The following is an 18,417-nucleotide window of genomic DNA, read 5'->3' on the forward strand; positions in this document are numbered from 1 at the left end:
GATGGTCATGAGGAGTATTATAGACAGTAAAAGACAGGGAGTAATACAACGGAAGGCCGGCGACTCTGCTGAGATAACTGGCCATGGCATCGGGCGGCCGGCTGCCATTCTGGGCTAGCGCGGATGATGTGATGGGCTGCCAGGCCAATGCGGAGCCGGCCAAAGGTCATTAGCAAGGCAAAAAAAGTCCCAGTCAAAGAGCCGCGCTTGCATAATATTTCCCCTCCAGGCGTGCCTTTGATCTGTCCACGCCTTGCCATTCCACCTCTCTTCGCCCCATCCTCCCTCTCTTTTTTTCTACACCTCTCTCCCAGTATCGAGCAGCCCACAGCTCGCCATCATCGCAATCATGGGCTCCGTTACGCATGCTGGAGAGGCCGGTACGTCAAGCCCATTCCCCGCATGCATGCTCGCCGGCCCGCAACACGCCGCGACCCAACAATGTATTCAGTTTGGCTGACCACAACACGCTCCAGTGGCGCGCATCGCATATCTCGCCAGCGATGTAATCATCTCTGTCCAGCCTTCGCTGAAACAGGGCTCTGACTTTTCCGCCCACCTCTCTGCCTTGAGCGCATCCAAAGCGCCCTCGGTCGTTGCCAAGGACCTTCCAGAGGTACACCTTCAACAATCCCAACCAACCCTTTGCAAAAGCTGACCCATCTCAGGTCCTGCCAACGAGGCAAAATGCGGACCCCCTCCTCTCCGTATTTCAGCCAATTCGCTCTGGCAAGCTTGTTTCCGTCACCGCGCCCTCCTCCATCCTCGTCAAATCGATACCCCACCTCTACAAGCTCGCACAGTACCCCGTCGTCATCCACGTCTCTCTGCAACCGACTGGCTACCCCGACTACTCGGACATTACTTCCATCAGACAATGCGGCTTCACATTTTTGCAGTCCGAGACACTGCAAGAGGCGCAGGACCTCGCACTGACGGCACATGCGCTCGCAGTCAAGTCGGGCAAGGGTGTCATTCACTTTTTTGATTCTTCCGTGGCATCAAACTCCAAGCCAATCGCCCAGGAGGATCGCGAATTGGTCAAGAAGGTTTTGGACGTGGATGCCGCAAGGGTATTCCAGAGCACATCGACAGGAGAGACGACGCTGTACGCCGACGAGGGCCGCGCCGCATCCGTCACCACGGTTGGTGGCCAGGCACCTCAGGTCAATGGTGTTGTCGGCGAGAGTTTGACTCTCCCTGAACAACAGACTGGCGGTGCTTCGCCCAGCGAGTCGTCAGGAAGCGGTTCCTCGAGGCGCGGTAGCAGCGCCGGCAGTGACAAGCAGAGCACCGTTTCTTCTGCCACCACCGTTGAGTCGGTCTCGGCAAGACCAGTTTCCTCGGATGACATCTTCAAGCTTGTCTCCAGCATCTGGGCAACTGTCAAGGACGCGACTGGTCGCGAATACCAGCCATTCGCCTACACTGGCCCTGCCAACGCAGAGGCTGCTGTTTTCATCTTCGGCTCTGACACGGCCTTGTTTGCCGAAGAGCTGGACGAGGCAGGTGCCGACTACTCCAACCCGGGTATTGTCACCGTCAGATTATATCGGCCGTGGCTGGGAGCGCAGCTGTCTAGCATACTGCCCAAGTCGATCAAGAAGCTCGCTGTGTTGGAGCAAGTACGGAGAAAGACCACCAAGTGGGGTCCCCTTCTCATGGATCTTTTGATTTCCCTCAAGGGCGCCAACGGCGCTTCTCCCGTCATTGTTGGCCACCAGCTTGGCTACATCGAGGAGGCAACCGTTCGCCAGGCACTGCGTGGTGTCTTCCAAAACCTCTACTCCGACAAGCCCATCCAAAACCTCCAGATTGGCAAGATGGATGGCCCCTCTCCTGCTCCCTCTAGCGAGCAAGAGTTGAGCCAGCCTCAGCTCGAGAACGCTTACATGAAGATCTTGAACCAGGTTTTCCAGGAGCGCCTCTACGTTGCTAACCAGCTTGGCTCCGAGCACGCAGGAATTTCTGCTCAGGTTGCCGCCACTCCCGAGTACGGATTTGGTTCGCTCATCGCCAGGTTGGAGCACCGCAAGCGCTTCGTCAACGAAGTTGCAGAGGCTGCCAAGTCGGGCGAGTTCAAGTCGGACGAGCCAAAGCAGTCGCTCTCCAAGTGGGCTTTGTCAGCTGAGGATCCCGCCAAGGTTGAGGCTCTTGCGGAGGAAGTCATTTCGAAGCTCACAGCCGATGCTTCTGAGACTGCCACCAAGTTCCTGGGCTCCAAGGGTCTTTTCCACAAGGAGTCCCAGTGGCTTGTTGGCTCCGACGCATGGGCCTACGACCTTGGAAACTCGGGTGTCCACCACGTCTTGGCCTCTGGCGAGAATGTCAACATGCTCATCGTCGACTCTACCCCTTACTCTGAGCGCGCCGCTGCCGATTCTGCCAGGAGAAAGAAGGACATTGGTCTGTATGCCATGAACTTTGGCAACGCCTACGTCGCTTCGACCGCCGTCTACAGCTCGTACACCCAGGTCCTCCAAGCGATGATTGAGGCCGACAAGTTCGACGGTCCCTCGGTCGTCCTCGCCTACCTTCCTTACAGCCAGGAGGACGAGTCCCCCTTGACTGTTCTTCAGGAGACCAAGAAGGCCGTCGACCTCGGCTACTGGCCCCTGTACCGCTGGGACCCCAAGGCTGAGGACAGGAACGAGGAGAACTTCAAGCTCGACTCTGAGAGGATCAAGAAGGAGCTCGAGGAGTTCCTTCGTCGCGACAACTACCTGTCCCAGCTGATGAAGAGGCACCCGCAATTTTCTGCCAACCTTTCCTCCTCCTACGGCACCGAGGTCCGTGAGCTTCAAAAGAGAAAGGCGAAGGACTCGTACGGCAAACTTTTGGAGGGTCTTCAGGGTGCTCCCCTGACCGTCCTCTTTGCTTCGGACAATGGCAACGCTGAGAATGTGGCCAAGCGTTTGGGCAACCGTGGCAAGGCTCGTGGTCTCAAGACCATGGTCATGGCCATGGACGACTACCCGCTTGAGGACATCAACGCCGAGGAGAACATTGTCTTGATCAGCAGTACTGCTGGTCAGGGTGAATTCCCTCAAAACGGAAGGAACTTCTGGGAAGCCGTCAAGAACTCGACCGACATTGATCTCGCATCGGTCAAGTTTGCCGTCTTTGGTCTCGGTGACAGCCACTACTGGCCCCGCAAGGAGGACAGGATCTACTACAACAAGCCTGCCAAGGACTTGCACTCCCGTCTGGTTACCCTTGGTGGCCAGGCCATGACCGAATGTGGCCTTGGAGACGACCAGGACCCCGATGGATACCAAACTGGCTACAACGACTGGGAGCCCAAGCTCTGGCAAGCCCTTGGCGTAGACAAGGTCGAGGGTCTTCCCGAGGAGCCTCCGCCAATGACCAACGAAGACATCAAGATCCAGTCGAACTTCCTCCGTGGTACCATCGTCGAGGGTCTCAACGACCCTTCTACCATGGCCATCTCGGCGGCCGACCAGCAGCTCACCAAGTTCCACGGTACCTACATGCAGGATGACCGTGACGTCCGTGACGTGCGCAAGGCTCAGGGTCTCGAGCCTGCCTACTCGTTCATGATTCGTTGCCGTCTCCCTGGTGGTGTTTCCACTCCCGACCAGTGGGTCAAGATGGACGACATTGCCAACACTCTTGGCAACGAGACCATGAAGCTGACAACCCGTCAAACGTTCCAATTCCACGGAGTCATCAAGACCAAGTTGAAGCCGGCCATGCAAGCCATCAACAAGGCGCTCATGACCACCATTGCCGCCTGTGGTGATGTCAACCGCAACGTCATGTGCAGTTCCTTGCCTGCTCAGAGCGCGTTCCACCGCGAGGTCTACGCCATTTCTCAAAAGGTCTCCGACCACCTCCTGCCTTCTACGACCGCCTACCACGAGATTTGGTTGACGGACGACGACGACAAGAAGACCCAGGTCGCTGGTAATGCCATTGTCGACGACGAGCCTCTGTACGGACCCACCTACCTTCCCAGAAAGTTCAAGATCACCATTGCCATTCCTCCGCACAACGACACCGACGTTTATGCTCACGATGTCGGTCTGATCGCCATCAAGGGCGCTGATGGTCACCTCGAGGGCTTCAACGTTCTTGTCGGTGGTGGTATGGGAGTGACTCACAACAACAAGAAGACCTACCCTAGGACCGGCAGCATGCTTGGTTTCGTTCCTACTGACGAGGTGCACATTGCTTGCGAAAAGGTCATGCTTGTCCAGCGCGACAACGGAGACCGCAAGAACCGCAAGCACGCCCGTCTCAAGTACACCGTTGACGACATGGGTGTCGAGAACTTCAAGGCCGAGGTCGAGAAGTACTGGGGCAAGAAGGGTTTCGCCGAGCCGCGCCCCTTTAAGTTTGACAGCAACATCGACACGTTTGGCTGGCAAAAGGATGAGAGGGGTCTCAACCACTTCACCTTGTTCATCGAGAACGGTCGTATTGAGGACACTGCCGACTTCCCCATGAAGACGGGTCTCCGCGAGATTGCCAAGGTCCACAAGGGTGAATTCCGCCTGACTGGAAACCAGCACCTGATCCTCTCCAATGTCCACGACGACGATCTCGACAACATGAAGGAGATGCTTAAGAAGTACAAGCTCGACAACACCAACTTTTCTGGTCTCCGTCTGTCCTCATCCGCCTGTGTCGCCTTTCCCACCTGCGGTCTCGCCATGGCCGAATCCGAGCGTTACCTTCCTGTCCTGGTTGGCAAGGTCGAGCAGATTCTTACGGACAATGGCCTCAGGCAAGAGAGCATCGTCATGCGTATGACTGGTTGCCCCAACGGTTGCGCGCGTCCCTGGTTGGCTGAAATCGCGTTTGTCGGCAAGGCCTACGGCGCTTACAACATGTACCTCGGCGGTGGCTACCACGGTCAACGTCTCAACAAGTTGTACCGGTCCTCGATCAAGGAGGACGAGATTCTGTCCATCCTGAAGCCACTGATCAAGCGCTACGCGATCGAGCGCAACGAGGGCGAGCACTTTGGAGACTTTTTGATTCGCCAGGGTGTCATCAACGAGACGACGCACGGAACCAACTTCCACGACAACGTAAGTTGATCTCCCCAGTATGTGGTCGTAATGATGCTAACTTTTTAAAACAGACTGGCGAGGAAGAGGAAGAAGAGTAATGGCGCACCATCTCGATCTGACTTTTTACGAGTTGTTTGTATGATGTACGAAAAAGCGAAATGGGTTCAAATGAATGGCAATTGGCCTGGATGGCGTTTTGAGGAGCCGCAGCAGTGGACGTCCCTCTGCCGCAGTGATTGAACATAGTTTTCGGTTGCTTTGTAAATATTATCTCTTTTGGTTGGACATCTGGTTCTTTGTTGGTTTACGGCCCCAGGTGGTGCGCATCGTTCGGCAGTCGGTCGCTTGCTTTTAGTCTGCTTTCCTGATAAGTATGCAATTTCAACAATTGTTCAGTCTTTCCATTTCTTTTGCAACGTCCGAGTCTTTTCCAATCGCCATGGAGGTCTTGTCGGGTTTGAATGTTTGCAGAAACGGATGCTCCCTCAAGTCGCCATGATCACAACAATGGAGATGAGAAAGAAGGAGGTATACAGGGGCGATCACAAGGCTTGAGAGACAATGAGGTAATGGCAAGGGATTGACAGGGCAACGTGATGAGCGCATGAGCGACGCGCATCGTAGGTCTGTGGCTTGTTTGGAAGTTGATCGAAATGAGGAGGAAGGAGGTGAATGATGGGCGGACAAGACTGGGGCGAGCATGAGATAATCCAGGGGGCCAGGGGAAGAGACGCAGAGTGGTCTCTCGGCGGCAAGACAAACGCGGGGGGCGAGAGGTTGGAAATTGAGATGACGACGGTCTTGGTTCCTTTGTCGCAGCGCCTTCTTTTGTCATTCTCGAAGTCGATTGCGTGATTGCGTGCTGGGTTTCCTTGTTTGGCCAAGTCGGACCAATAGGCGAGCATGCCGCCGCGCATCGTCTGGGGACCATCAACCTCATCCCTTTACCTTGAACCATCTTTAGACACCCCATACGCGCGTTTGGACGCAGGTAGATCCACGCGGCTGGACTACGCACTCTTCTCAGCCATGCAAACATCCCGCGCGTCTCATCCGCTCTCCTGTCCGGGGTCTACGACGCAACACGACAGCACCTAGCATTCCCGATTCGGCCAGCTAAATGAACAGTGCGGTCTCTGTATGAGTCGAAACACTGCTCTGGCTGGCCTTTGTCGCATGATGAGGTGCTGGCCACGGCCCATCGCGCAACATCCCTTCGCCATGTTCGGTCTCTTCTAATAACCCCGAGCATTATAAGACGAGTCCGTCTGCTTCGACAAAGAGTCATTCTCAACACACCATCCTTCCACACCAGCTTGCAGTCTCTTGCCTAAAAGTCATCTACACTCTTTCGTCTTTCACTGTTTGAATCATGGCTCCGTATCTGCAAGAGGCCTCTGTTGCCCAAATCACCGACACCAAGCCTGCCGCCAAGGAACTTCCCACCAAGACCAATGCTTTCAACTACGAACCTGGTCGGACAGTCGTCGAAAACCACGACGTCTACGAGTATGAAGACCTGAAGCCACGCTTCCCTGACGTCCACTGGCCCGATCTCGGTCCCATCCACTACGAGGACAAGGGCCTCAAGGGCGACCCCCAGTTCCGCAACCTGCTCTCCTCGGCAACGGACGTCTTCGACTACAACCCCAAGATCGGCACCGAGATTCACGGCGTCAAGCTCTCGCAGCTCACCGACCCTCAGAAGAATGATCTTGCTCGCCTGATTGCTACCCGCGGCGTCGTCTTCTTCCGCGACCAGGACGACCTCGACATTGACGCGCAGCGCGAGCTCGGCGCCTACTTTGGCCAGTTGCACAAGCACGCCACGACGTCTGTCCCTAAGCGGCCCGGCCTTGAGGATGTTCACGTGGTTTTTGCAGAGGGCAACAAGGACCTCCGCTCCCTCTTCACTCCCACCTTCCTCTGGCACTCTGACGTAAGTTGTCTCTAAATCGCCTTTGACGTCACGAGCAGCGGCTCACACATCCACAGGTAACCTACGAGGTGCAACCACCCTCCTACACCATGCTGAAGCTCCTGACCGGCCCCCCGCGTGGCGGTGGCGGCGACACGCTCTGGTCCTCGCAATACGCCGTCTACGACGCGCTCTCGCCCTTTATGCAAAAGTACCTCGAGAGCCTGACCGCGCTCCACTCGGCGCAAATCCAAGCCGACGGCTCCAAAGCCATGGGCCGCGCCGTCCGCCGCGACCCCGTCGTCACCGAGCACCCGCTCGTGCGGGTCAACCCGGTGACAGGGTGGAAGTCCATCTTCTTCAACCCGGGCTTCGTGACCAAGATTGTCGGCGTGCCCAAGACGGAATCCGACCACATCATTTCGTTCCTGAACGAGCTGATTGCCACGACCAACGAGAGCCACGTCCGCTTCTCGTGGGGCAAGAACGACGTCGCCTTCTGGGACAACCGCATCTGCAACCACTCGGCCTCGTACGGCTTTGCGCCGCACCGCCGCCACGCCGTCAGAGTCGCCTGCCAGGCCGAGCGCCCGTACTTTGATGCCGAGAACGGCCGCAGCCAGGAGGAGGAACTCTGCGAGAAGTACGGCCTGCCCCCTGTCCCCAAGGACGGCTCGGGCGTTGTCAACTACAACGACTAGAAGGCGTCCGAGTAGTGTGAGAGATGAGATTTTGTCCTGGTATTGTTGATTTTGACATGCGGCATTTGAGCGGGAGCGGATTGGCGTTTTTGGGAATATACACATTGCAACCGACGGCATTGGTTTTGATTGTTGTTGTTGCATTTTTGAGCTGGTTCTCTGCATACATGGTTAGCGAGAGAGCGAGCGAGATACCTTTGGATCAGGAGTTTGCTTGTTGCTATTTCAAGAGAATTTGAAACAAATTTCAACTAAATTCGAAACTCTTTGAACATGCCAGTGTCTGATGCGAAAGGTAAATCGTCAAAACCACCTCTCACCATGTTACAAAAGAAATAGCAACTTCAGGGTGCGGTGCTTGAATGCTCCTCGTGATTGTATTCTTGGACTTGATCATTCAGTAAGTCACAAATCAAGATGCACATCTACAGGGAGTGATCAGATACCTTCTCCCAAAAGACTCGGACGCTTGAGCTTGTGAAATCAAAGCTATAGGGAGCATTCAAGCACACCCTTGGAGTCTCCATTTCTTGTCACAATCCGTCTCATGCTACCATTGGTCCCTTCCACAGCAGCGAAATCATTCGTTATTTGAGTGTCCGACCAAACCAATGCAGAGGAAAGACGCTGTTTTGTAGGCGTCAACTCTCTTGGGTTACTCTCCCTACTTTGAGACCAAAGTGTTCCTAAAGCTCAAGTCCAGTCTGTTGACGAGGTTATTCTTGCGCATGTCCGCATCAACGAGTAGGTTGGCGATTGCCGAGCGGAGGTCGAATATTAATTCAATCGACACTGCCTTTCTTCCTGCTGGAGTGAAATTCTGTGCACTAGCGATTGCGCGCACGGAGGAATCGACGACGGATTTGACCACCAACACGAAGAGACGGCGATTGAGAATGCAGACGCGTCGGACGAGCTGTAGTTTCTGAAAGCCAGAAAGGCAAGCAGGCCAAGTACCTCTGTCATTGCTTCGTTGCGTTTTTACCAGGTAGAGAAACGAAGAGGTGTCAAGGCGTAGGCTCCGGCGATAGGGTGTCAAGGTATCGAGACGCAACGGATTCGACGTCAAGAGTCATACATACATAGAGCGGGTGCAGGCGCGAGCGTAAAAGAATCAAGGGTAGACACTGAAAAAGAAAAGCCGGCTGCGACGGGTTTGAACTTTGAGGAAAAGTTTTTGCAAAATGGAGTCGCATGTGTCTATTGCAAGTGTGTGCCGGGAAGGCATCTTTTGGGTTTGCAACGAAACAAAACGAGCAGGAGGTGTGAGCAGGCAGTGGGCGCTGATTGAGCAAGAAGTGTCGGATTCTGTGCTGCAAAAATCCTTCGGAAAATCCACGCGAGGCTGCCAGACTTGGGTGTCCTTCGGATAACGAGGAGGTAGTGTGGGGAGATGTGACGGCAAAGGGCAACGGACGGCCACTCGCCCGCTTACCTGACCTCGCCTCTGCACTCGACGCCTGCGAAGACGTGATGGAAGTGCTCGATATGTAGTCGGAAATGGCGTCACGCAAATAGATTCGACAGCTCATGCGACAGTATTTCTCTGAGGCCACAGATGCCGGAAATCGAGAGTGAAGGCTGCTCAACTCTCAAGCTCCTTGGGCGGCGTCCAGAATTTGAAGAGGGTGGGCATGGCAGGTGCTAGCACTCAAGCACTCAGAGCGGCGGCTTGAAAATGACAATGTCGGAGGAGTTTATAAGCACTGAGGGCTTGAGCGCCCTTGCCGCTGAAGAGGCTCCTTGAGAGGGGAAAAAGTGCGAAAAGGAACGCCATGTACAGCAACTTGGAACTCACAGGCAGAAGAAGTCTGATAGATGATTGGAGTATAACTGAGGTGCAGTAGACAGGTAAAAGGTATGGCATGACAAAACAATCACCATTGGGTAGGCGGCGGAGTATGTGGCGGCCTCCAAAAGAGCAAAAAGAAACGCCATGTACATACGTTGGAACAACCCGGCCGCCAGGAGTCTGATAGAAATCATAATCCCTTGAGGCAACTCGGAGTCGAACCGCGGCTTAGACGATACACCCTGTAGCTCACACACCTGCGGGTTTTATACCTAAGGTGTTGGTGGCAGTGACGTTGAGACGGATCCTATTCCACTGCGCTAACCAGCTTGTTGAAGTGCAACCGGCATTCGCCAAATATATACTGATCGAGGCGCTGGCCTTGAGTTATGGTGTTGGTAGTGACGAAATGAAGCCTGCAGCCATGCCTACACCCTTACCCTCTCCCAACCAGCCACCACAGAAGCTCTTTCCCACGACGTCGTGTGGATAGAGGCAGGTCGTCAAAACCAGCGAGCCTGCAACATCAGGCGCAGTATCTGCTGTAGCTCCTAATAAGCGAGCCGTTTTGATGGAGGTGGAGGTTTGGGCGCTCCGGCGCAGTCACCTCGGACGTCATCAGAGCAGTACCTAGACAGGCAGGCGCATCTTCTAGCGCGCACGCTCCATGGCCACAACAACAACCTCAAAGGTATCCATGAGCCCTCATCTCAAACGTTGCTCTCGCACTTGATCTGACGAAACCGCCCTCGCTGAGTCGATTCTGCTCATCAGGTTCACGTTCAGGGGTCGTCGCCAACACGCACTCACTTCACTGTCGAACAACACCCGACCGTCAACGGACCACCGAGTTTGCGCGGCCAGCCGCCCATAATCTGAGCCCTACCTCTACAAACGTCGTCAGCTCTTCTTGTTGGTGTTATCGTCGCCTGATCCTCTTGCTTCCGAATCTGTCCTCTGGAGCATGGCGCGCCACACAATACTCTCGTCACTTTGATCGCCGCTGCCCGACATGCAAATTCTCACCGATCCATTCTCAAAGCTACTTTGCTTACTTATTTGTGTCTCTAGGCGCAAACTCCTACGCTCATCCCACCAGCCTAGCCAGCTACCCGTCCCCACACTTGAGACGTCGCCCACAGCAGCGGATATACAGAGACAAGTTACATATTGCAAAAGCTATCCACAAAGAGCCCAGTGTTGGATTTGGCGCCTGGTGAACCAGCTTTCCCAAGGTTCCAACAATGCCGCTCCCGCGCCTATTCTACGGACAAGAAAGCCTTGCGGCAGAGATCAGAGCTGGTAGTGGGGTTGCAAGGACAGAGGAGTACTCGCATTGCTGGTTGGCTTAGAACAGGCCAAGGGGAGCCGTCCTTTCTGCCTCCAAGCCCTTCAGCGCCTGTTGCCGGATACATCTACACTGCTTGCAGTGACCATCGCCAATTCGTCATCAGCTTCGCCAGAATGCCATTCCTCATCGGATTGCCTTTGAACACGAGCACATTCTCTGGACTGAGGTAAGATTTATGAAACATAGTTGAGTACTAACTAGTCCAGGGCCCGAGTAAACCGCCCTCTTCCATGCCAGTCTTGTCCCCAGAACCATATCAAGAGCCATCCATCAGGCCAAATGCCACTGGTATTTCCCCTCCAAAATTCTTCACGAACCGCTGGCAAAATCCCCTTTCAACAGACAGAGCCATGTCGCTCAAGATCCTCCCTCAAAAGGGGCAAGGTACCCACACCAGTGTGCTAGAAGTTGGAAAGCAGGGAGAAAAGTGATGGCTTACCATTTCCCATGACATTCATGTCGAACGTGTATTTGGGAATGATGCCCCAACAGTGCGAAAGGAAAATTTGGAGGGAGCACAACTTGCCGAAGATGTTTCGAATCGTTAGGTAGTCCGGAAGAGCAATGTTGTTGATAATTCCCGGTTGAGGCTCAAATGGCTCTTGAACAGCCTTTTCCAGCCAGGCACGTAAAGCAGGAAGAGGCATTCGCCTCATATTTCCTCCCACAACATCAGATGCTATCCAAAGTGGCCGTAGAAAACAATGGACCCGTCTCCTGACGGATGACCGGGGAGATTGTCAGGAGCAAAGACACATGCTCTATCCTGAGTCAGCGTTGCGTATTCTTCATCTTGCCGCCTCGTCGGCTGGGGAGGAGTAAATGGACACATGTGTTCTGGGAGACCCATCAGTCGAGGGAGACTTCGCGGCTTAGTCAAAGCGGGCAACAAAGGAAACTTCAGCTCCAAGGCAGGGGAGGAGCTTGAATGCTCCCTGTAGGTACCCTTCCAAGAGCTCAAATGCTGAAGTCTTGAGACGGCAAGGCACTTGAATGCTCCCTGTATACAACCATGCTGCCTTAGTAACTAGAAAGCTAGCGGTCCCAACTGAGATGCTTGGTTGGTTCAAAGTACTAAACGCCCGACCAACGGCCACAAGGGCCAGAGCTGCTAACTACCTAAGCTAAATACTCTACTGCAGACATGTGGGCACGAATCCGTAACACCATGAGACTGTCATTTCGGCGCCATGCCTTGAGTATGGAGATTTCTTTTATGGATCACGGTGTAGTGTTCGAGTGCGGAGGCGTCAGCATTTAGCTTTCAGCCTTTCATGGAGGTTGAGACTGGACACATCTGATGCAATTGAAGTTACGATGTAGGCTGTCATGCCAACGGCAGTGAGGTTTTATCTGTGATTTCCTCACTTTCAACTGACTCCCTTTCCCCCTTTTGGGCTGCATCCTCCCGCTCCGTGCCATCGTTGTCAGTCTTTTGTTTCTTTGGCGGAGGTTTGGCATCGACCTTGCTTCCCGTCTTGTCCTCGGCCTCGGTGGTCTCCTCATTCTTGCCATTGGCCTCATTGACCTTTCTCTTCTCGCCAGTCTTCGCCTCGTCGGTTTTTTGGGCTTGGCCATTTTCTTCGGACCGTTCATCGATCTTATTCTTCCCCTTGTCTTTGGGGTTGCCGGTGTCGTCACTTTCGTTGCTGGACCCATTGCCCTCTCTCTTTTTACTGGGCTTTACACTGCCCGCTTCCTGAGTGGCTCTTCCCTTCCCCTTCCCCTCGCTGGCCTTGGGCCCCCGATTGCGCTCGGGCTTTGCCGTCCCCTCGTCGTCACCATCGGACCCATCTGCATTTTCGTCGCGATGTCCTGTTTGCTGCGCGCAGGGGGGGCTGGCTGATTGATGGAAGTGTCGCTTGTGCCGGGCGTGGGCGGGGCTGGTTGATTCGGAGGCGTGTCACTTGTGCTGGGCTTGTCCTTGAGTACGTCGCCCTGCTCCGATTCGTCCTCGCTGCTGTTCACAAACTCGGCGGATTTGATCTTGTACGCCTTTTTGGAGGCCTTCTTTGTTTTCTTCGGCTCTTTTTCGTTGTCTGAGCCGCTGCTTTCGTCGGCGTCCGCGGACTTGGTGGACTTCTCAGGTTTCGAGCGGTTTTCCGTACCCGGCTTCGTTGTACCACTACCAAGAGAAGAAATGTCAAGCTGTTGAGTGTCGATGCTTTCCTCGTTTTCGACAAAGTCGCCAAAGTCAAGGTCCTGGTCCTCCTCGTCCCGTCCTCGCAGGAAACCGTATTTGTCAAGACGGAGCTTGAAATGCCGTATATCGTCTCGCATGCTCTGGTCAACGGTACCAATAGGGATCCCGTCCCTTTTTATCATGTCCCAGATGACACTTTCGCCTTTTGAGCATCATCGTGTTGAATATTTGGGTGGTCATTTCTCCTTCCTGGTGCGGAAGGCTCGCTCTCCTTCTTCTTGAGGCGGCGTAGAATCTCTTGGTTTATGAACACGAGCGCTGTCTTAGGAGAGACACCTTTCAGTGCAACACCCCCAATTTTCCGCATTATGGGCTCGTAGCTCAGCAAACGAATGGCCCATTGTTGTCCCCAATTCGTCCTCAAGTTCCTGGCCCGCTCTTCCATGCGGTTCCTTGGGTCGTTGTCCATCCGTGCCATGTTAATTCGGATAAGCACGTCTCGAGCCATAGTCTTATCGGTACAGGCCTCGAGACCCGCCTTGTTGTGGCGAACAGAGGATGCCGTTGTCTGAATCTCGCTTGTGAAAGCATTCAGGTCCGTCTCCGCTGAAGCAATGATGTGGTTGTATGCAGTGTATGCACACTCTGGGGTCAACTTTGAGCACTCGGTGTTGATCCGGCTGAGGTCTCTATGTATGTCGTTTGGCGTAAGTGCCATGATACTTTCGAGCTTCTCCTCGGACTCTTCCTTGGAGTACCTGGTGATTGCTCAAGGGTCTGACGCAAAGCCACTGAGGCTGCCCGCGGCATTTTTACTGGTGTGATGACTCGTCATCGTCTTAGTCTGATCGGTTGCCCACCAGAACTCGCAGTAGTGAGGGCTGGTCCAAAGTGTCGAAAGTGGGGCCAGTCGCCAGCGTCCCTCGTGCGGTCGACGAAGGTTTCCGTCAATTGTTTGGAATTTCATCTCGGTGTTGGCAGTGGTAGGGGTAGCAGCGTCGGTCGCATACTTAGGCGTCCTGGGCGTCTTGGGGGTGCGAGTGGCGGTCTTCTTGACGGGAGACATGTCCTCCTCATCGTAGCCGGTGAGGACTCCAGGTTCCTGGGGTACTTCCTCGACCGTCTTGGTGACAAAGCTCGGCATTAGGCGATCCAAGCTAACCGACGAGCTGTTCGGGGAAGCATCCACACGGAGCTTCGAGGCACGGGGGGTCCTCTTCAAAATCACTAGCTCCGTGACGTGGCCGAAGTAGCGCGACACTTCTGCTGGGTTTCCACAGCGGATGAGAGATTTGACGCGCCACGGGCACATGGGCAGCAGGCGCAGGGCGTGGTCCCTTGGAAGGGATTGGACCGCTTTGAAAATGACCCATGGCTCCTTCTTGATGTCGTGCTTGCTGAGAAAGTCCTTGTTGAAATCTGTCAGGACGCGGGTTTCGTTAGTTTCGAACGTATGAGTGAAGTGATCTGGCTGAAATTTACCTTCTTCGAGAGCACGCATTCTCTCGTCTGCCGCAGGCCAAAGTAAAGCCAAGATACTACTATATCCTAATTGGCTGTTAGCTTGGCAATCATCTTGATTCGAAGTTAAAGGAGTACTGACGTCTGCAGAATTAATCTGATAGGTCTCCGAAAGTACCCAGTTGATCTCGGCCTTGAGCATCTTTACGGCCTTGTGGATCAGTGTCTTTGGGTGTCGCAATCGATGTCCCTCGTCGCAAACGACCACAGAAAATCTTTTCTTGTACCTCTGGCGGTACTCGGGCCGCATGTGGCACTGATGCTTTCCTGACCACACGGCCCCGGCCTCATATTCACCAGATTGATGCCACCGCACCCTCATGCTACGCACGGCAAATGTCGTATATGGAACCAAGAGTACCGTCGTCGACGCCAATGGGTCGTTCTTGTCCCAGATGTATTGGAGGTTTTCTGGCCATTCCTCCAGGTTGTCCGGCGCGGTGCGCATGGCTGTCGACGACACCCACATGTCTTTACAGACAGCGCTAGTGGGCCGACTGTCAGAAGAGACGATCAATTTGAGAGCAGGACAATGCTGGTAGAGAAAGGATTGCCACTGCACAGGGACACTCCCATTCGGAACCAAGAGGAGCATCGTTCTGTATTCTCAAGTCTAGCACGTTTCCGCAGAGTGCTTTCCGATGGCGGCCATGAAAAGCGCGTCCGTTCCGGATTGCCTCCTAAGGCGATGCACTCGAGCCGTCGTGCTGCTGCTTGTGAGAAGTCAGGATTTGGAACTGTGCCGTGGTCGGATGCAAAGCCCAGTTTCCGGCCGGGAGATTACCCAGATGGAGATCGCAAGTCTGCTAACGTAGACCTGTCTGATGTGTAAGTCGATGTCATCGGCCAGGAACTCCTTTGGAGCACCCAGATGGGCCCCGTGATGAAAGTTTAGGAAGACCCTCTGAAACAGGAGCGAATCTGGTAGACACATGATTAGTGTATCGTCAGAGAGATGAGACGTTAGCTCTCTCATACCAATCGTTCACCGAGAATCTGTCGGTCTACGTAGTGCTGCGTGTCTTGGAAACGTGAACGTGGGGTGCTTTTTCGATGAATGGCGCCTCGCGTGTCGCCATGCCCTCATCAACAGTGAGGAAGAGAAGTGCTGAGACGACTAACACCGTGTCTGAAGTCCTCCAGTGTTCCTCGTCTCATGTGGATCTGGAATCCGCCCACCAGGCCATATTCTTGGGCGCAACTCATGGCCTTCGAACAGAACCCACTTCTTCGTGGCGGCGAGAGTGTTGAGGGGCTCTCACGAAGCGACAACGTTGAATGTCGAGCAAAGAGAAGGAGAGAATCCTTTTGTCGGGCGAGCAAATAGCTGGTGAAGATGGTTGTTGTTGTTGTGTGGTGGTGGAGAGAGGAGGTGGTTGCGGGCAGGCACGTAGGGTGCGCAGCCTTGCTAGTCCCAAAAGGGTCTAGCCCACCTCGCTCACACGACTTTGCTTTCCAGACGTCAAGATTTTTGGTACAAGGCCTGGGAGCAAAAGTTGTGGCACACGTAGCTACGACTGCTCCCTGTGCCTTACGTAAAAGACATGGTGAATTCTAATGTCAAATGTGTAAGATGCTTGAATGCTCCCTATATCTGTGCCTTTTGATATAGAAACTTTCTACTACTCTACAGCTGCTCTATTTTGTTGCTTTCTCTTGGGAATGCTCCAATGTGTGCCACGACTTTTGCTACCAGGCCTCGGTAACAAGCAAATGCCGTGGCTCATACGGAAAGCAGATGTAAAGAACATGCATCTTCCGAAAAGGATAGACGACACAGAATATATACAGAGAGGGTCGACAGTGCGAAGATTTCTCTCGCAAGTTCTGGACGCGCGCGAGGTGCTGTCCAAGACTGCACAACGTCAAAGTATCGATGCCAAATCATCGAACTACAGGCGATGCACATTCTACCCTTGCCTAGAGCCAGATGGATCGGAGTTGCGGTTTCTTACATTGTTGCTTTGAGGATTGATTGCTATCAAGGTCTACTCGTCCTCTCGTTACGCAGACTCTACACCACTCGAATTGAATCGTTCTGTGTCTTCCAAAGACTTTGCTCTCCCTTTCCACCGATTCGTCGCCGATTAAAGTGGAGCCTTCTCCTTTGGACGCGACTTCCGGCCTGGTTGTCTTGTTGTTGATGTCTCGTCGCGTTTCGAGCCCAGTAAGAGCCGTTTCTGATTGGCTATGTGCTCTATCTCGTCGAGAAATTCCCCCCAAATGATGATATCCTGCGCGAGGGCGTCGATTGGCCATCCCCTGTCTCGACAATCTAGTCAAGTCAGCCTGATGTCGCAATCGAGAGAATGGAAATCTTACACTGGTCGAAGTACGCATAGTGCTCTTCCGATTTATCTTCGATTTGCCCAGACGATACCGCGCGTCGAATGTCCTTTTAAAATGTCAGTAGAGTGCATGGAATATGGACTTGAGTGCAGAGGACCTGTTCGATCTCGTTGCTCCTCGCCAAGTTTGCCTTCGCCCTCGTCAAACTTTTGTCCGCCTCTAGGAAATTGTGTCCCGCCTCAACCAAAGTTTCCCCTGCCTCTTTGCAATGTTTTTCCGCCACTTGGATCCTTCTGCGATAGGCGGCCCTGGTGTGCTCGAAAACGGCGTCCATTTTGATAAGGACTAGTGTGGGAAGGGGGGAAGTGATAAGACGAAAGAAGAAGGTTGCTTTGAGTTCGAGATGTGAGAGTTGCTCTGGCTTGAGTTGAAGCTGCTGGATGGGAGCTTTTAACTGTGATGCAGAAAAAAACGAGAAAGCCGAGGAGAGAGGAGGGGACTCAAGGGTGGAGCTGAGGTGCGAGGCTTGCACTCGCTCTCTCGACAACCCGAATACCAAAGCTTGACTTCCCAATCTGGAATTCGCAGCCCAAGCAAGGTACTAAGATCAGACATAGAACTGAATCAGGGAAAGCGCAATGTAATGTTGCGTGAAATCATTTCATGATTCCAACGGCCCAGGGTGCTTTCCATCTGCTCGAGAAACCTTCGCCGTTTTCAACGCTTCGCTCTTTCTCCTCTATCTTTCTCTTTCTTTGTCATGGATGGTGCCAGACTTTGCAATTTTCCTCGACGAGTTGACAAAACGCAGGCTTCTGTTCTTGGAAACCATGGAGGAGATCATGAGGTGCAAAGCTGCAAGTGCGATTGATTCCCATAGTACAGGAAACACCAATGCTGGAGAGATGCCGCAATGTAGCGACACGTTCAGCGCATGACTTGCATTTCTTTAATAGGGATGAGCCCCTGGTTGCGTCGGATTGCAAAAATGGTTGTGCTTGCGCAACTGAAGCAATCGGCAGCCTCCCTCACGATTTACCTGGGCTGATTAGTCGAAACTGAGCAATCCAGTGTGAAAACTGGATAAGAACGAAGCTTGATTTGTCGTGAAATGTTTCCCATACGTGTCCCCCAAGACCATGCATCATGGTCGGGAAGACTTTGTCGCCCTTGGTTTTATCCCTTCATCTTTCGTCGTTGGCCTTTGGACGAGTCGCGAGCGTGGTAGGTCATCCGAGAAGATGGCCTGGCCCTGAGGTCAGGAGCCATGTGTACGAGCACTTCTCACCTCGTGTACTCAGACAACACATGACGACCACAAGAGGGATTGCACAATTACTCTGAAATCAATAAATTCACACCAACAAGCCAGCCGCCCCCACGAATCTACCAGCCAATCGCCGCGCCATGTCCAACAAATCATCATCCCAGCCCAGACGACGCACCCCTCAACAGCCCGAGTCCAATCATGGCCAGCACGATTGAAATCAGCCATCGTCTCTCGACACCAAGCGGTGCCTCCGTCCTCCTCTTACAAGAAGAGCCCATACGCCCCGCCAAGAGACGCGATTATGGTCGCCTCCGCAGCTCCTAACCCCTTGGTCTAGGAAATTTCAAAGTGGAATGAAGGTGGTGTTAAATACAAGGCAGATTCAAAGGAAGT

At 53.7% G+C, this 18,417-nt stretch overlaps 5 protein-coding genes across 5 annotated transcripts; 3 read left to right on the top strand and 2 right to left on the bottom strand.

Annotated features, from left to right (window-relative positions):
• Positions 1-349: 349 nt before the first annotated feature.
• On the top strand, positions 350-5,137 carry BKA78DRAFT_353100 (sulfite reductase beta subunit; the record flags this gene model as incomplete). Its single annotated transcript, XM_066891485.1, has 4 exons — positions 350-380; positions 477-616; positions 669-5,057; positions 5,111-5,137. The coding sequence occupies 4 exons, from the start codon at positions 350-352 to the stop codon at positions 5,135-5,137; spliced, it is 4,587 nt and encodes a 1,528-aa protein (XP_066744706.1).
• A 1,116-nt stretch (positions 5,138-6,253) lies between these two features.
• On the top strand, positions 6,254-7,865 carry BKA78DRAFT_267647 (alpha-ketoglutarate-dependent taurine dioxygenase). The gene is made up of 2 exons (XM_066885485.1): positions 6,254-6,978; positions 7,035-7,865. The coding sequence occupies exons 1-2, from the start codon at positions 6,412-6,414 to the stop codon at positions 7,656-7,658; spliced, it is 1,191 nt and encodes a 396-aa protein (XP_066744707.1). The 5' UTR covers positions 6,254-6,411; the 3' UTR covers positions 7,659-7,865.
• Positions 7,866-12,206: 4,341 nt separating this feature from the next.
• On the bottom strand, positions 12,207-13,231 carry BKA78DRAFT_141198 (uncharacterized protein). The gene has a single exon (XM_066882767.1). The coding sequence runs from the start codon at positions 13,124-13,126 to the stop codon at positions 12,485-12,487; it is 642 nt and encodes a 213-aa protein (XP_066744708.1). The 5' UTR covers positions 13,127-13,231; the 3' UTR covers positions 12,207-12,484.
• Positions 13,232-14,131: 900 nt separating this feature from the next.
• On the bottom strand, positions 14,132-15,115 carry BKA78DRAFT_141195 (uncharacterized protein). Its single transcript, XM_066882766.1, has 3 exons — positions 14,548-15,115; positions 14,427-14,492; positions 14,132-14,363 (listed from the first exon to the last, which is right to left on the bottom strand). The coding sequence occupies exons 1-3, from the start codon at positions 15,058-15,060 to the stop codon at positions 14,172-14,174; spliced, it is 771 nt and encodes a 256-aa protein (XP_066744709.1). The 5' UTR covers positions 15,061-15,115; the 3' UTR covers positions 14,132-14,171.
• Positions 15,116-17,638: 2,523 nt separating this feature from the next.
• Positions 17,639-17,872, top strand: BKA78DRAFT_315226 (uncharacterized protein). The gene has a single exon (XM_066888526.1). It carries the CDS (start codon positions 17,649-17,651, stop codon positions 17,814-17,816), a length of 168 nt encoding a protein of 55 aa, XP_066744710.1. The 5' UTR covers positions 17,639-17,648; the 3' UTR covers positions 17,817-17,872.
• The last annotated feature ends 545 nt before the right edge of the window (positions 17,873-18,417 follow it).

Source organism: Phyllosticta capitalensis (genome assembly GCF_038381095.1).
Source record: "Phyllosticta capitalensis strain CBS 128856 chromosome Unknown BKA78scaffold_5, whole genome shotgun sequence".
NCBI classification, from domain to species: Eukaryota; Fungi; Ascomycota; class Dothideomycetes; order Botryosphaeriales; family Phyllostictaceae; genus Phyllosticta; species Phyllosticta capitalensis.

What these genes read in the sequence shown, in the direction of transcription:
- BKA78DRAFT_141195 (XM_066882766.1), bottom strand. Translation starts at nt 15,060, where the DNA reads ATGCTCCTCTTGGTTCCGAATGGGAGTGTCCCTGTGCAGTGGCAATCC. An exon ending in ATCAGATTAATTCTGCAGAC is followed by an intron (nt 14,493 to 14,547) that starts GTCAGTACTCCT and finishes ACAGCCAATTAG; the next exon opens with GATATAGTAGTATCTTGGCT. An exon ending in AATGCGTGCTCTCGAAGAAG is followed by an intron (nt 14,364 to 14,426) that starts GTAAATTTCAGC and finishes GCGTCCTGACAG; the next exon opens with ATTTCAACAAGGACTTTCTC.
- BKA78DRAFT_267647 (XM_066885485.1), top strand. Translation starts at nt 6,412, where the DNA reads ATGGCTCCGTATCTGCAAGAGGCCTCTGTTGCCCAAATCACCGACACC. An exon ending in CCTTCCTCTGGCACTCTGAC is followed by an intron (nt 6,979 to 7,034) that starts GTAAGTTGTCTC and finishes ACACATCCACAG; the next exon opens with GTAACCTACGAGGTGCAACC.
- BKA78DRAFT_315226 (XM_066888526.1), top strand. Translation starts at nt 17,649, where the DNA reads ATGCTGGAGAGATGCCGCAATGTAGCGACACGTTCAGCGCATGACTTG.
- BKA78DRAFT_141198 (XM_066882767.1), bottom strand. Translation starts at nt 13,126, where the DNA reads ATGATAAAAAGGGACGGGATCCCTATTGGTACCGTTGACCAGAGCATG.